The 17,134-nt window shown below is 51.7% G+C and overlaps 1 protein-coding gene across 1 annotated transcript; it reads right to left on the bottom strand.

The window, feature by feature from the left end:
• Positions 1-8,996: 8,996 nt before the first annotated feature.
• LOC131210517 (phospholipid-transporting ATPase ABCA3-like) lies at positions 8,997-14,601 on the bottom strand. Its single transcript, XM_058203778.1, has 10 exons — positions 14,385-14,601; positions 14,123-14,322; positions 13,789-14,049; positions 13,477-13,731; positions 13,281-13,413; positions 11,841-13,218; positions 11,696-11,781; positions 11,259-11,620; positions 9,340-11,198; positions 8,997-9,271 (listed from the first exon to the last, which is right to left on the bottom strand). The coding sequence occupies exons 1-10, from the start codon at positions 14,599-14,601 to the stop codon at positions 9,091-9,093; spliced, it is 4,932 nt and encodes a 1,643-aa protein (XP_058059761.1). The 3' UTR covers positions 8,997-9,090.
• Positions 14,602-17,134: the final 2,533 nt, after the last annotated feature.

Here is a 17,134-nt window from a genome sequence, read left to right as displayed (position 1 = left end):
TCCCGGCAGCCGGCTCGATCGATCCATCTTCGTTACGAGAAGAAGGCCGGACATGTAACATCTGGGGAGCACCATCTAGCGCTAGGCGTAGATAAGGCGACCATATGGGACATCCCGGACATCCGGAGTGTAGCAAGTTTTGCGTTAACTACACCATCGGCGTGCATCCTTCTCGTTGTAGGAACCGGAACTACATTTACAGTTACAACGTATCGTCCCGGTCCCGGGCCCAGTCAAGGGATCTTGTTGGCTGATTGGGTTATTTTTAGCCAAAATCCCCGAAGGCTGATCCCCCAGGACATCGGGGTCCTCCGGGGGAGTTAGAGAGAGGGGTACAATCGAGCCGTCCCGTTGGCAAGATTGCACTGCGCTTCCCATCGGGTGACCCGTCACACAGACGGCTGCTTGTTGGTATGCATAAATCTTGGCCCGGGCAAAGGATTACTGGCCCCGTTGTTGCTTCTGCTCCAGTTACTGAGCGCCCCCGGGAGGCGTTACTGTTCCGCTGTACTCACACATGAAGCTCCATAAATATTGATCATTGAACCGGGGTCCTGGGAGACCTTGGGAACCATCAACCCTAACGGGGTGCTCCGCAACGGATGTGCCTCTTGATGGAAATTCTTCGGAACAATAAAACGTAATAATCACCCGGTGGCCGCGCACGTCTATAGAGCTTGTTATTGACCGGGTACGGATCCGTCAGTGTTGCGGAAAAAACCTGAAGGCTTATCTCACCAACCTAGCACCTTAAAGCGTTCGTGTTTTAAAGTGAACCACAAAAACGGGTCCAACTTCGCCGACACGCAGAGTAATTTTACAACTTCTTCTACGACTCTCAGCACGACCGTTGAGTGCGAAAAAGGACGATCTGCTTCTACCCGGCTTCAACCCGGCACTCCGCGGGATGCTTTCGGATGCAATTAATATTATACCGCAACGGCATCGCCATCGTTCGTTCGTGCCCGCCGCAGATAATCACGTTTCCGTTCGCGAGCGTCCCGGCGGTGCAAGTTTATGGGTGCGCGCATCGGCTTCCAGGGTTGCACCACGCGCGAGGAAAGATATTCATTTTCCGAGCACCGCAAGAATTTATTCCTTGCGGCCAGGATGAGATTTGCTGCTGCATCGTCATCGCCGTCATTGGTGCTGGGGGATGAACCGACGTTTGCCGTCGGTTGAGGCAATTAGCGTGAGGATGGTTGTGAATATTTCACAAGATTTTGCTGATCCCACCGTTTCCGGATTCTTTTGATCGAAGCGATTTTTTTTGGCCATCCGCGCCCGTGTAGTGTTTGCTAATTTATGAATGAGATTTATCGTGGCCAGTAGTGGTTCGCTGGTCCATTTTCTGCATCACCAAAAAGCGTCTGCCAATCATGATCCAATTACTTGAATGGTGGGGTTTTAAACTGCGGTGTTTATTTACCACTTTTTCATGGAACACTCGTTAACTGCCGGCTAAAAGTGCTCATGGGCGAGGACTTGCTGCCATCAACTGCCCTATTCGACTAATATTGTTGAACATTTGATAATTCTAACCTTACGGTTCACAAACTTATCACTGAATTAAAGGTTAATCAGTTCGACACATTCGGAGTTTGGTTACGGTGCAGACAGACACTCATTTATTTCACGTTCACCAACAGCCAGCCGACAGATCACCGGCACCGAAACCATTAATAACGCCACCGTCCCCGTATCTGGTACCCCACAGAAACGAGCTTCATTTTTCATGCCCAACCAAAGAACGATTGGAACCAACTTCCAAGAAGCACACAACGCCCGCCAACAATTACGGATGTCATTTAAATAAGCGCTCCAGAACAGGCGCCCCGAGCACCGGCAAAAGTTTCGACCCCAAGAGCTCATTTTGAGCCCAACCTGGCCAACCTGGCCGCCGGCAACGCACTCTCGCGCAAACCGACCGACAACAATCAACCGACAAATTGGCACGAAAATTAGAAACTTAAACTCGATTAAAGCTGCTGATGGCATATACGTTGGGCCACGCTTACATGCCCGGCCACGAGGTTCCATCAAGCGCGCAACACCGAGAGGAAGTGACACCCGGCGGCATGACTCTTCCGCATGGCCGGGCCCAAGCTTTCTACTCCCTTCCGGTGCGCAGCAATGGCTCACTTCCATATGGGGAAGAAATTAATTGATAATTTTCACCTCGTTTCGAGGCGACGGAGTCCAACGCCTCTAACGGGGCGTTATCGCACGTTATCAAAAGACTATCTCTCTATGTGGGCCGCCCGTTAAGAGCCTGGCAAGCCTGGCATCGGTTGGAAATAGCCAGCCCGTTTGCTGGCTCCGTTTGACGGATAGCGGCGATGGCCCATTCGGTGGTACAATTTATTGCCTTCGGGTTCTATCTGTCGGCCGCATCAGCAATGGTTGACGCATTCGCATACGGCCATTAACGTGGAGCCTGTTGCGTGGCCGATGCTTGATGGCCCCACCGGCGATCCGGGACGGTGTGTGGGCGAAAACACTGACGAGAGTTGTTCGGCCAAATTAACGTAATTAATGCCCGGTAACTCTCTCTCTCTTTCTCAATCCTGTGGCCCAGAGCGAGGTTCCTCCTGATGTCTCGTTATCGAGCTTGGAAACGACTCACGAAAAGCTGACGAAAATCGCTCTCTGCTTGAGAAATGTTTATACCCAAATTAGCAAACCAGCGATGGAGATGAGTCAGAAAGGGGCGAAACAGAACCGAAACTGATGACGCAGCCAGACGGCTAAGTGGTTCTTCCCCAATCTGACATTATCTGTCCAGCAACACCAACGTAGGAGAGTTTTGCCCGAAAAGGAGCCACGGGATTGATTCATGACATGGCGGTACGGTTCTTCCGCCCCCGGAGACACCATTTGCATAATCTTCCTTATTTCGCGATCCGATCCCAGGTGTGTGCGCTTTTCATTAAACGAGGTTAATAACCTTGCGATCTTCCACCAGATCCACCGAGCGGCGCGTCACATCTCCGGGACTAATCTGACGACCGAGCAGCCGAGAGGTTCGTCCAAAAACCCACACAGCCAAACGTAGACAGCAAAGACGTCCAGTTTTGGACACCATTTATGACGCGGGCCACGGAACTTGTCCATGCCATTTTGGGTAGAGCGGAGTCGGTACAGGTTTTCGACTCCATTCGAGGCCGATGTATCTCTAGATCTCTAGGCATAGACTAAGCGCACGCAGCCAATACAACGTTGCCGAGGCGTTTACCGTTTTACCGACCGAAGCTGTCGACTTTTTGTGATTGACTCTCAATCCACGTAGGGCCACCGCCGCAGGGCCACAATACTCGGCGCCACGCATGAATGGCCGAAAGAAGGCAACCGCGCGAAGAAAGCACGATTAATTCGGTTGCGTAATTGCGTGGTTTGCACCCGGTTTTCGGAAGGTTTTCTGAAACTCAGCGTGATGATGGAATTGGAACGCTGATGGCACGTGCCCGAGTTTGGGAGCGATTTCCTAAGGACCGATGGTTCTCATCGTAAGGAACGTACCGAGATTTGAACAATAAATTTCTAAACCACACATTAGACGGTCAGTTGGCGTGAGGGCTGATTTCGTATCAAGCTCCGGTCCCATCTGATCGGTTTCGTGCTTAATGCTTAATTGAACGTGAAGCTGTTGAATTGAGTCATTTTCGCCGTGCCGCCAAGTGCGCAATAAACAATGCCGAAAATGCCACCATTACACACCATTGCTTTAATCTGCCGGAGCTGCCAACGATCTGCAATTTCCTGGCCAGCATGCGATTGCGATCAAATGAGTTGCAAGCCCCCAATCTGCAAGCGATAACGACCAATACCGGCTAATGGCCATTAGTGTATGCAAAACTAGCTATGACCGCCATCTGCATTTCATATTGAGACACCATTTTTTTGGCATGTTGCCCATCTTCTCGATTTTATGGACCGTAAACACCCGATGAATGAGTTCGATCTTTTCACTGCACATTTTAATTGGCCCCCTTTTTGGCGGACTGATTGATGAGTAAAAGTCGGTTGAAAAATCCAATCAAACATCGTGTGGCCTCCATCGTTAGAGGCCGGAGAGCGAAGAGTCTTACTCCTTTGGCCACTTTGTTGGTAACGCTTTCCTTTCCGTTCGCAACGGTTCCATTTCAAGCAGCAACCGTGCCCTTTTATTACTCTCACAAATCATTGTGGCTCGGCCTGGCAAAGTATATCATTTTAATTAATTTCACTTCCCAGAAAACGGACCAAGTTTCGGGCAGCGGTTTCAGGGTCGATCGGCCGGGATTCGTATGGTCCGAAAGATAGTCCTCCAACCGAGTGAGCACACTGACCTCGAAGGTGACGCTGCGCGGGTGTTTTCACCGCCACCGCTGGGCGTTTCAAGTTTACCGCCAACGCCGTCGCGAGTCACGGGCGCGCACGAAGCATTCCAAGCACGGCGCGGCGAAGGTTACCATGGCTAGCGCGCCCCATCAATTTCCATAAATAATACACATTCGTGGCCCACTCACCGAGCGCACCGAGTTCCACCTTGGAAAACACACACGCGCACGTGGATCGATGGCAAACCGCACGAGTCCTGGCGGAAGCCGGAAGGGCCGAAAAACGAATGAAAAAGCATTTCCTAAACGCCCATTCTCGCGGTCGGCCTGGTCCACTGCTTCTGGTCAATACTTGCGGATGTTTTCCCCTCGAGAGCACCACAATCGTATCGATCATCCGTAAACGGGCCTGACCTGGACCGGCCCGGGGATTTCTTTCCTTCTTTCCCGATACAGGCTCCGGATTCGGTTGGTGGTGATATAAATCGGAATCAATTTGCTTCCAATTGTTGGTCCACGGGGGACCTGTCCAGCATGGCAAAACATTGGGGCAATCCCAAAGTTCCAGTTCCGGAATGTTCATAATATTACTACCTCATACAAATATCATTCAATGTTGTTCTATTGCTTGAGATATTTAAGTTTGTTTGATTAAATTATGCAATAATGGCTGATAAAATATGCGGACACAGATAGCTTAAAAACGCCCTTCCGCAAAAAGGATTCAACAAAAGTGGCATTGCTTTTCGATTGTCCCAATACGCACGCGGACGAGCGTGCGGACGAGGACGAGCGGCCACCGGATTTGTTGGACGATGGTTGGTAAATGTTAGATGTGCGATTGGTTTGCACATTTCATTAAAAATGCTTATCGACCGTCCCGCCGACCGGCACGGCGGCTTCGAACGGCACCACGGACGATAAATCAATAATTAATATCAATGCTATCCAACGCGCGCGGATTGTGGCTCCTGGAAATATATGCTGTCGGCCGCGAACAAAGCCATGCCTATCAAAAATGCCAATTTATGGACTAATTTTGTTCCGAGCGAAACAAATCAAAAAGAGGTGAATCCGTAGCGTGTCTCACGAATACCCCGATAGAAACTCAAACTCTCACAGTAAAATATGGATATTTGAAATGCACAAACACGCACCAAATGGCATCCGAATTGGAATTTTACAATAAATTATCAATATTGTTCACACAACGAACTCACTGCATTTTTGGGTGCTTCTGCCGGAAGCGAGCACTCGGGCTGTCGGAAAACTTTTCGATCCAGAAATCAATAATGAATCGTTAAATTGAAAACAACGCATCAGGTTCCGGTTTACAATTGTTTCGGTTCGCTTGTCCGCATCTTTCGGCACAAAAGTTGCCCCCCTCGGGTGGGCAGCAACAGGCTAACGGCTGAGTTGATAGAGTAAGTGATGCTTTTTTTCTCCAACATCCAGCCGGTGTTCGAGTGAAGTTCGAGTCTCCCACCGCTGGGCCGGTGCAAGTGCAACCTTCAAAGGCCGCCAAGTGGAGGTCCACCGAGTGGGCGATGTAAATTAATGCCACTGGGAGTTGCCACAACTTCGACGCTTCCACCGATAATCCGGCACCGGGGTTTTCCGATAGCGGTTGGAAAGTTCTACGTAATCGATTGTGGCTGTAATTCGATTCGCCGTAAACGATCGTCGGTGCTTCCGTTTTCGACAGCCCTCGCGGGGTTAATTGAGGTCCCCATCGTGCGGGAATCGCAATCGGCCAATCGTGGTCTGAAAATTTAAGAACAATTTGAGTGCGCTCCATTTGTGGAGCTTTCAAACTTTCCACCCGCCAGCTGAGCGGTGGTGCCCGATTTTTTACTACACTTTCCGGACCACTTACGACCAGGGGGTGGGCTATCGATTGCGCTCCTAATTGTGGCCGCCGCCGCCGCCATCGAGAGTGTCCTAGCTGGCCGAGCAGATGATGCCAGTGACGATGATGCGCACGCAAATTGCCCACGAATACATGCCAAGTGGCCATTTGTGGTGCCTGCAGTACGAGCCCCCCATTTTTCCGTGGAAGGGGGATCGTGCCCCTGCCCGCTCTTCTGTGCGGCCATCGGACACGAGCCATCAATTACGGGAGCCACGCGACCCGACCCTGGACTCGCGGCTGATGGAGCGAAATCGATCGGATCTAATTTCGAAATTGCTGGGCCGAGCTGAGCCAGGTCTTTTGGTCGATGACCGCCCATTACGGACTCGATCAAGTGCATGCTTTCGGGCACTACTCTCTACTACTCTTTTCCCTCATCTACGCTGACTGGGCGGTGGAAGGATAAACAAATCAAGTGGCCCGCACGGGCCAGCCATCCCCGGTTTGGAGGTTGTCCGTGTCCGAAAATGGCTTGGCAATGGTTTCTTTTGGAAATCGGACCGTCTGGGGCGTCAAAAGAGCAACACGGCACGGCGGATCGATAGCACCAGCAATGCGCCTTAGGCTGGCGGTTCTTTTTACGGCCACGCCGCTGACCTTCACTCATTAGCCAGCGGCTTTGCGGATGGCGCAACTAACGATCGGTGTCGGTGTTGCACAATCGTAGACGTGCGCTTTATCACCGAACACCGAAACTATGTTCTCGTCCTAAAACCACGGATCAATATCGGTGGGCGGCCAGTGACTGAGCTGCTGACGGAAAGTATGCCAAAAAGCATCACCTACCCACGCCGTAAGCGTATGATCATCTTTTTGAGGTGCCAAAGAAGAAAAGCACACAGACGGGCTACATGCCATAACCTGTTTCCCGGGAGAGCTGGCCACAGAAAGGGACACCCACACGCCAGCAGCGAATCCAACATTGTTTGCGCCACCATTTGCGTAGCCGCAAAGAACTGGCTCCCCGGTTCGGTGCCCAAATTCGGTATCGACTGGAAAGCGGACCACGCTGCAGGAACCGCAACCAAATAACGCACCCAAGCACCGCCGGCGGTTCAATACAAAGGGTCATGTGTCATGTGTCTCAGGCCAGCGTGACCACCATTTTACGAACGCCGGATGCCCGTCGAGAAGAAGGAATTCGCGTGGGACGCGTTGATCGACGAAACAAGATCATTAGCACACGGCGGCGGTGGCGTGGGGCAACCACGTGGCAACGTGGTCCGCACTCGGATCCGGTGAGCGGACTTCGGTTGGCTCCGTTTCGGCTCCGTTTCGTTCGTCGCAGAAATACTTCTTTCGGCGTAAACTTTGATTACTTTGCGAATTAAGTTTCGATTAATACCGAGAAACCGTTCGCGGTCTGATGATTTGAAAAACTTTTCTCTCATTCTGTCTATTGGCTAGGTTGAACCGAAAATGATGTCATGGTTTCGGTTCTTCTTCCGGTCACGAAAGCTACCAGGTTTCCGATTGTTTCAAACATCACATTAATTTTATAACTATATCTAATCACTCCCACGATACTTTAAATGGTGAAACAGCATTGAGGTCCGTGAGCTGATAAAAAGCAACACAAACCCCACACTAACTGATTAAACCAAGTTTAAATCGATCAAAAAACGATCAGCACTTTCTGCCCGACCCAACTCTGTTTCGACAGCGACAGTGACGACTGTTGGCCATTTTGAGTTCACCAACCTGTTTGCTGACATTGGCTGGAAAGACAAGAACCTTGTGGCACGTCGCAAACAATACAAACACCCCCACACGCACACACCGGCGGTGGACTCGGAGTGGGTGGCCAACCGAGCCGGAGCATGGATGATTATTTGATCGCTGTTTTTCTGTCTTTCAAATCGATTACCCGAATTACCCAGTAGCCCGGGCGTTGGGTGGCGTGACGCTGTAACTCAATATTGATTGCCGAGTCCCCGGAAACCGGACTCCGCACGGAAGTCGCTTATTTTGCCATCCGTTCCTTTATGTTGTGCTTCGAGCGGTTCGCCATTCCGGTTGTGCTCCCTGGTGGGATCCCTTGGCAGGGATGGACCTCAACTCCCAGGACCACCTGTGGGAGTCGCCGTGGGAACCCGGTGATGGCTCAACACTGATCGATGCAATTTTCTTTCCCCTCCAACCGGCGGTGTTTAAACGGTCCGAGCGACTCCCAGGGAACAGCTGTGGAACCGAATTCTTCCGAGGTACCGGGCGAGTTTGGTCGAAATTGATGATTTCCATTTCACCCGCGCACGCACCACAAGCGTGGCTTTCGACATTAATCACCTTCGCCGGGGCTCGGTGGCTCGTTAGCAGCAGCGGCAGCACACGTCAGTAAGCAAGCTCCCGCGGAGCGATGGAAAATGATTGATGAAAGCAACGCCGGTATCGTGCCCTGTCATCGAAAGGCCTAAACATGCTACTGCCAGAGAATTAGATTAGTCGCTGTGCGCTACGCCGTGCGAAACGGAAATGAATGGCTATTTTAACGAAGGTCCTGCGAAGATATTACTGCCGCTGACAACTGGCAAATGTCTATTGTTTCACCAGTTGGTTTGTAAATTGTACAGAAACCACCTCACTCTTTGCGTCATAATTTATCCGTGGGTTGTGGAACTGCTCTAGTTGTTCTCGAGGCGTTCCTGAAGGAGTCCTTGATGGCTGTGCGACAACAAAGATTTCCCATTCAAACGACAACACCCAAAGCTGCCACACCCGGCATCGTACAATCAAAACACCGATTAGCATACATAGGTGATCAGCTTAATCTTATTTCCATAATCAATTTCCGTGACGATAGGGCGTAGGGAAGCTAATACATTGTCGTGCCTTTAATCGCGTGTCGACCGAACGTTACAGTCACTCACAGTTTCTTTGGTATTTGGTGAAAAACAGAAACACTTGCTCTAGTGTCGTTTGCCCGAGGGCGTAATCCTCGATACCCAGCCGGTCCTTTGCCGACTCCATCAGCCCAAACATAGCTGACCACCGCTGGTCCGTCCGGGCTATGTGGAAAGTCAACGAGTCCTGATACTCTTCCCTGGTGGGCAGAACGAAAAATACGTGTCATAATCGGTGATGTAGAGGGTCCCACTTGAGGCTACTTACTTGAGATCGACTCCCGAAAATTGGCTCGTCACAAACGCCTTTACCGCGTTGATCGCTTCCGGTTGGTCGCGCTTCGTTTTCACTGTCAGCAGGAAGGCTTCGGAGAACTTGTTCTTCAAGTGTTGTGTCGAGCCGAGACACTTGAACTCGCCGTTCACCATGATGGCGAGCCGGGTGCAGAGAGCTTCGCACTCCTCCATGCTGTGCGACGTCAGGACGATCGATTTGCCCGAGTTGCGGATCTTGCAGATCACGTTCCAAAACTGTCGCTTCGCTCCCGGATCCATCCCGGTCGTCGGTTCATCCAGGTATACCACCGCCGGGTTACCCATCAGGGCCAGAGCGGTGCTGAGCTTCCGCTTGTTGCCCCCGCTGTACGCCTTGGTCCGCTTATCCAGGTGCTTCACAAAGTTTAGCTCCTCGGCAAGTGTTAGCGACACTCCGTTGATCTCCGCCCGATTGACACCGCGCATCAGGGCGAAGATGTGCAACGTTTCTCGACCCGTCAGCTCCTCGAGCAGTGCATCGAACTGCGGACAGTAGCCGATGTGCTGATGCACTCGGTTCATGTCGGTGCGTAGATTAATCCCGTTCACCCAGGCGTCACCCGAAGTGATGTTCTCATCACCCGTCATCATCTTAAACGTCGACGTCTTGCCGGCGCCATTAATGCCGAGCAGTCCGAAGCACTCCGAGTGCCGTACGCCCACCGAAAGCTTGTTGACTGCTACAAACTTGCCGTAGTTTTTCGACAGCTCCTTCAGCACCAGATTGTACGAGGCGAGTTCAGCCGCATCGCACTTCTCGATGCGCTGCTTCTCCTCGAGCACATCCGAATCCACCTCGTTCGACGGGTCATCGGTCCGGCTGGTCGGTCCGCTTCGCGAGAAGATCTTCTTCAGCAGCCGATAGTCCACGATCATGATCAGCGCAAAGCAGGCCAGCCCGATGCCGGTGAAAAACAGCAAACTCCGGTTGATGCCGGTGGTTGTGTCGAACGAGAAGGCAGTCGTACCGCAGCACTCCGGAACAAGCAGGCACTTGAGCTCCTCGGTGCAGATCGTGATCTGCTCGCAGGCACGCTCGCACAGTGCCTCCCGGCTTCCGACCTGGTTCAGTGCGTTCATACTCTGCGTCAGGACGAAGCTCGGGAAGAACATAAAGATCCACTCGAGCACGTCCGCCACATTGTCCAGGTCGATATCCTCGAAGCGGAGCAACGAAACGGCCGTGAAGAAGATCGTGCCGGACAGCACGTTGAGGAGCATCATTTTAACGAAACCCGTCGCCGGCACGTGGAAAAGGTACGCAAACAGGTACGTCACCGGTAGGCTGGCGAAGGCGTAGAATAGCAGCACCAGAAACACTCGGCCGAGCTGGTCGAACGTGGACCAACCGTCCTGCTGGATGATGGCAAGCGTGATGATGTAGAACACCGACGATACCACAAACACCAGATAGTCCCACAGGAACGAGATGGTCCAGAAGAGGGCCACATTCACTCCGCTCACGAACTGCAGCAACTTGGCCCGGGTCGTGCGCTCCTTGATGTAGAACAGGATGAACAGCGCAGACACGAAGGCCATCGCAAAGCCGGTGTTGAACGCCATCTGGAAGCCAGCATTGGCTCCCGTTTCGAGGCGCCTTAGCTGAGTGTCCAACCGGTACGGTAACGGCTTGTTGCTGACGCGAAGCTCACACGTCGGACACACGGACTGGAGCAGTGCATTGTAGATCAAGCTGACGGACAGTGGGGCACTGTGGTAGGCCTTATTGTTGAACCAAGCGGTACACTCAGCGGACCCGAGGGTCGCTCCGACCCAGTACCGTGTGTTGAAAGAGGGAATGTCCTGCGAAGTCTACCGAAACACATTGCTGTTAGATCGCGAGAGCCAAGACAGCTAACGCAGTTTACCTACCATTTCCAGAATATGCGAAATCATGTCACTATCGATCACGTCGAGCTGATGGGTCGCAGGTTTACCACGAAATAGCTCTCGGTATCGATCACCAGCGGCCTCCGAACCGGACCCGACTTCTAGCACCGTGAGCGAAGTGGTATAACGATCAAAGTTGATGGTCAACTCTGGCAGATCGCGGCCGGTGTTGCCATTCAGGAAGATCAGGTACGACATCAGCACAAACAGCACGGGGATTAAAAATTGCAGCGAAAGCGTAATCCAACTACGGACGGTGGTGAGCAGTTTTTTGTAGAACTGGGCATAGATTTGGTAGAACAAGCGCGTCGAGCCAGTATGCAGGCGAAGCCCTTCCAGCGAGTCTGAAAAGAAGAAAAAGCCATCGGAAGATCATAATCAACTGCCCGGTTGCGGTTACAACTTTCGAGGTTCCGTACAACTGTCACTTTCGCTGATGTCAACGTATCCGTTCGTTTTCGTTTCCGTAGAGGACTCTTCCGTTTGGTGGGAATCACTTCCAGCACTGCAAAGAGAACAGCCACGATCATACGTCGATCACACATGTTCCGTCTAATTCCGTACCGTAAAAACACTTCCTCCATCGTGGTGAGCGAAATGCCATAACTGGACACTCCGCAAGCGGTCATCTGCTCCTCGAGTTGCTCCAGCATCTGCTGGAACACCGGAAGGTACTCCTCGCGCAACACGAACGACAACTCCGTCCCGATGTCCGTCTCGATTCGTACGTCCCCGATAAACTTCCTCAACAGCGACAGGAGGCGCTGCTTATCGCAGTGAGGTTCCTTTACGCAAATCAACCGATAGCCAGCGCCGAGCGTTTTCTTCAGGAAAAACGGTGAACCGATCGCGCGCAACTTGCCCTCGGCCATGATGGCAATCCGATCGCCCAGCACATCCGCTTCGTCCATGAAGTGCGTCGATAGGATCACACTACGGCCTACCTTTTCCCGTTGGATCAAATCCCACAGGGCACGCCGTGCCGACGGGTCCATCCCGGACGTGGGCTCATCGAGCAGCACCACCTTTGAGCCTCCACACAGGGCAATACCGACGCCCAGCTTACGCTTCATTCCCCCCGAGAGGGTATGTGATTGAGCGTTTCGCTTGTCGGTCAACTCCAGCAGGTTCACGTACTTGTCGATCTCGCTGGCCGTCTTGTTCCTCGGGACGCCCTTGAGTTGCGCGAAGAACTTCAAATGTTCCGCCACGGTTAGCTCGTTGAACAGCACGTTATGCTGCGGACAGAGGCCAAGCGAGAAGCGCACTCCTTCGATGTCCTTCCGAATGTCGTACCCATTGACCAGTGCCGTTCCGGAACTCGGTGAAAACATGCCGGTCAGCATGGACATCGTGGTTGTCTTGCCAGCTCCATTGTGGCCGAGTAGAACCGTAATTTGTCCTTCGTACATGTTTAGATTCAGTCCCTCGACCGCTACCTTTTTACCGTAGACCTTCCGCAGGTCCATGATGCGGACTCCGATCCGCTCGAGGGTCGGTTCCTGCTCAAAGTACGGTGACGGTTCCTGTTTCGAAACACCGACCACCGACGAGTCCTCGATGCGGTTTCGTTTCCAAAAGTCGCGCGTAAACAGAAAGTACCACGGTTTGGCCAGACCAAACTCGCCGGGCATCACCTGCTCGAAGTAGAGCGCAATGCCCAGGTACAGCAGGGCATCGACCAGGAACATCACCATCACGAGCCCCACGCTAAAATCATCGCCCATTGAGGGGGCCGAAAAAAGGTTGCTCCACTGTAGGCCCACCTGGGTCGCTTCGAGGCGAATGATGTTCATGATGCCGAACGACATGGCCGTATTGGAGAGCAAGCTGGAGGCGATCTTGGTGCCCATTTCCATCTCGTCGTAATTTTGTACGGTGACATTGAACGGGATCGCAAACACGAACCACAGCAGCCCCGCGATTCCGGCCGCAGTGTTGGCTACGAAGAAAAGTTTGGGGCATTAAATCACCGGAACAGTTTCGCAGGATAAATTCGAGTACCTTTGTTGAAGAAGACACTCATCATGAAGCAAAAGCAGATCGTCACCAGCACGAAGGCCAGAAAGAAGAACCACAGCACGCTCCAGTCGGCGTACTCGATCACGGACAGGTCGGTGTTTGGTGTTAGGTTGGCCTGTGTAATGGAGAGGTACAATTAACAGACGATCGGATGAGGACACGCCACCCCGTGTCTTACACTTAGCAGAAAGACGAGCAGCGAAATAGTGATCAGAAGCAGCACCAAACACCGCACGAACCATGCCGTCCAGTGGAGCCAATTCGGGAGACCCATGATCTTCATCGCTTCCTTCAGCTGCTTCTCCTTTTCGATCGTGATGAACTTGACCGTGTTGATGCAGGTGTAGAAGAACGAGATCAGAATGATCATCGGCAGCAGTCGTTCCAACGCCAGCAGCACCACATCGTCGTAGTACGGCGGGTACGGATAGCGCTGCAAAAGAGCAGGAGATTAGTGTCGTAATCTACTACGCCCTGCTGCGTGCCTTACCCTCAGGTTAACCTGCGGCAGTTGATAGCCCGTGCGTTGGCGGCGGATGAAGGTGCGTGCTATGGCCGCCTGTAGCGTAAGGAAACCTTCACGCAAATAGCTAGGACTACCACCGTCCGTTTGGTTCGGATTGCGGAGACCCTGCACGAAGGGCACCACCATGAAGTTTGTGCGCCAATTACCAAACGACCAGCTGGTCACGCGCAACTCGGACGGAAAACGCAACGCATAGTCGAGGCGCTCTGGAAGATCGGTTCTGTTCTGAATAGTGCAAAGAGATGGCCTACCAATTAGAGCTCTGACCTTAGTGGTCTGTAAGCAGCTCCATGCGTACCTGGTAGCTGTCGGGAAACTCGACACCGGCGATAAAGTTCTGCTGCATCAGCAGACTTTCCAGCTCGCGGGCATTGTCCACCGACACCAGCGTGATCGGCCGACTACTGAGGACCTCCTGTGTGAAGGCTTCACCGAGGAACTGCTCCAGGAACTCGTTCTTTGGTGAAAACGCAACACTGAACGTGACCGGTGGGAACGCTAAACGGGACATTCACGTGAATTGTTGAGGAATTGACGCCACCAAACACTTTAATACTTACTATTGAAATTGCTAATCGTGCCGATGCCCAACCGATCGAACACGGTCGGCTTGGCCACCTCTTCAGGGTCCACTAGACCTCGCACTATGATCAGTATGGCACAGCACAGCACCGGAATCAGGATTTCGAACAGCGTCTGGATGTAGTGGCGCTTCTGAATGATCCAGTTTTTCCACAGCAGCAGCACAAATTTACTCCACCGCGACGTGGACGCCATACTGTTTCCTGTTAGGATCGTACAACGAACTATTAGACGGGGTCCACAACTTTTCACTACGATCGGATGTCGTATCAGTGTGCCCGTTTGAACAATGGTAGACCACTCTCGCCCGTTATCGAAAACGTGTTAAGATAAATGCTTGATTGCTTTTCGATTAATTTTATCACACAGTGCACTGATAAGATAACCAACAGCAGATTACTCGCTGATAACACAACGGAATGATTCACTGAAACAATGGTTTGCAAAAATTGGACAAAAGCCCATCAGACTTTTGAAGGGACAGGGCCGCACTACGATGAGAATTATGTATGCACAGGGCTCACTAACACCACAGGTTGCGAATTCATGCGAAACGTCGTATGACCACTGTCACGGTCAGTGCACTGAATTGTTTAGCTTATTTTTTTGCTTTTCAACTTCATTTTCACGGGTCACCGAATACAGTTTTATGTGGCACAGGTACACTACGGTCCATTAAAAGCACTCAATGGAATGTCGTCCGTAGCGCTGAAATCTGGCGCCTCCATCAACTGCATGACGCAATGTCGCAGTGTTCTCCTCGCCCAGGTCTCATCTCGAACTCGAACGGAATTATAGGCACTTGACCCACCTGTTGCCTGCGAGCTTCTAACCTAAAGGGACACTTGAACACTTCTGGCTTACGACTACGATCTTTGTTGGCTTTAGCCAGTGCCCTAGAGTCCGCCTCTGTGGACCGGAACAGACATTCCGCGACCCTCACAGAAGTTCTCGTGACCGGTTGTGCCGCGCGCTCTTGATGAACTGATACAGTGAGCAATTGCAGCGTCACAAAAACACTCCACGAACCGTATCTTTATCAACACCATGCACACTACCGAGCGTGCGACTACTCTGCGCCTAACCTCCGCCATCGGTATTAGTACAGTGGTCGTTGCGCGACATTACTAAGCATTTTTTTTGCTCCAACGTACGTCACGCACAACGCCAACGCCATGTATTCGTGTTGGTTCCATGGTTTCGGTCGTTCCGCCGCACGCTAGATGCTGAGCTCCGGACGTCATTATTGTAGCGGACGATCGAACCAGTCACAGGCTTGCCATGGCCACCCTTCCGTAGAGTGACCCTGGGACGAATCGATTTTCTTTTCGAAAATCGATTGGAGGAAAAACAACAAACTGAACGAACTAGTAAGACACTTCATTCGTTCGGACCTCCGCAAAGTAATATTTTAATGCAAAGTACACCCCGCTACGCCGTCCCGGGTGTTTGTTGATTGGCCGACTCCGGCGCCTGTGAACGGCGCAATCTGCGCTCCCACGCCGGGCCGATATTATGTGGCGAGAAAAGTACGACCCCCAGACACGAGTTGGGCAGTCGTAACAAAGGCAGTTTACGGCCCCCGCCATAAATTTCTTATCACTTTGGTCCGCCCGTCGTTCTGAAGGATTCAACGTTCATTACCAGCAAGCTCGAAGCAGCAGTGGCTCGAACCTCGCGAACTGTTCACTACTCTTAATGGCATGAATTTGACATGAAACTGACGTTGGGATTCGTATTTTACTCGTTTCAGGTAAGCCAAACTCAACCACGCGCCCGACCAACCGACCGGTAAATCGAAACGAGGAAGGCAAAATTTTGGAAACTAGACACGAAAGTTTGTACTGTGACGGAGACCGCGCAGCATACTGAGACGGGCACGGTTTTCGTACGGCTCAAAAGCTCTGACGTTGATCTAGTTACCGTGTAAGACATGCTCCGATCTGAACCATAACTTACAAACCTAAAGAAATTTATTCACATTACATTCCTCATACTTTATTTTAATTATTAAAACAAGCAGAACTCGACTCGATCAAGTAGAATATGGATTCAGCACCAGGGGTCCTCAATCAGCTTTTCTAGAAACTTATTGCTAATCTGCACGGTCGAAAGCCATTGGGTTTGGCATTGAGATGTCCATTTAAAATGGATTGACCGAGAACGTTCACTCGGTGGCACGTTGGTATTTGGTGAAAAACAGGAACACCTGCTCCAGTGACGTTTGGCCCAGTGCGTAATCGTCGATTTCGAGCATTTGCTTATGGCTTTCCATTAGTCCGAACATCTGGGACCACTTCAGGTCCGTCAACGGGATGTGGAAGCTGAGCGAGTCATCGTACTCCTCCCTGAAAGCGTAACGGAAAAAGAAACCACTTAATAATAGTCCCCATCCGACTACGACCGAGTTGGGTGGTAAAACTAGGGCACTCACTTCAACACAGCACCCAAAAACTGGCTCGAAACAAATTCCTTCACTCCGACGATCCGTTTTAACTGCTCTTCTGATGTACCTCGTGCAACCTTCACCGTCAACAGGAAGCCCTTCAAAAATTTGTTCTTCAAATGTTGCGTTGAGCCGAGGCATTTAAATTCGCCGTTCACCATGATGGCGAGCCGGGTACAGAGAGCTTCGCACTCCTCCATGCTGTGTGAAGTCAGGACGATTGACTTTCCGGTGTTGCGCACCTTGCAGATGACATCCCAGAACTGTCGCTTCGCTCCCGGA

This window comes from Anopheles bellator, chromosome 1 (assembly GCF_943735745.2).
Source record: "Anopheles bellator chromosome 1, idAnoBellAS_SP24_06.2, whole genome shotgun sequence".
NCBI lineage: Eukaryota > Metazoa > Arthropoda > Insecta > Diptera > Culicidae > Anopheles > Anopheles bellator.
This window is presented reverse-complemented; position numbering and strand designations above follow the sequence as displayed.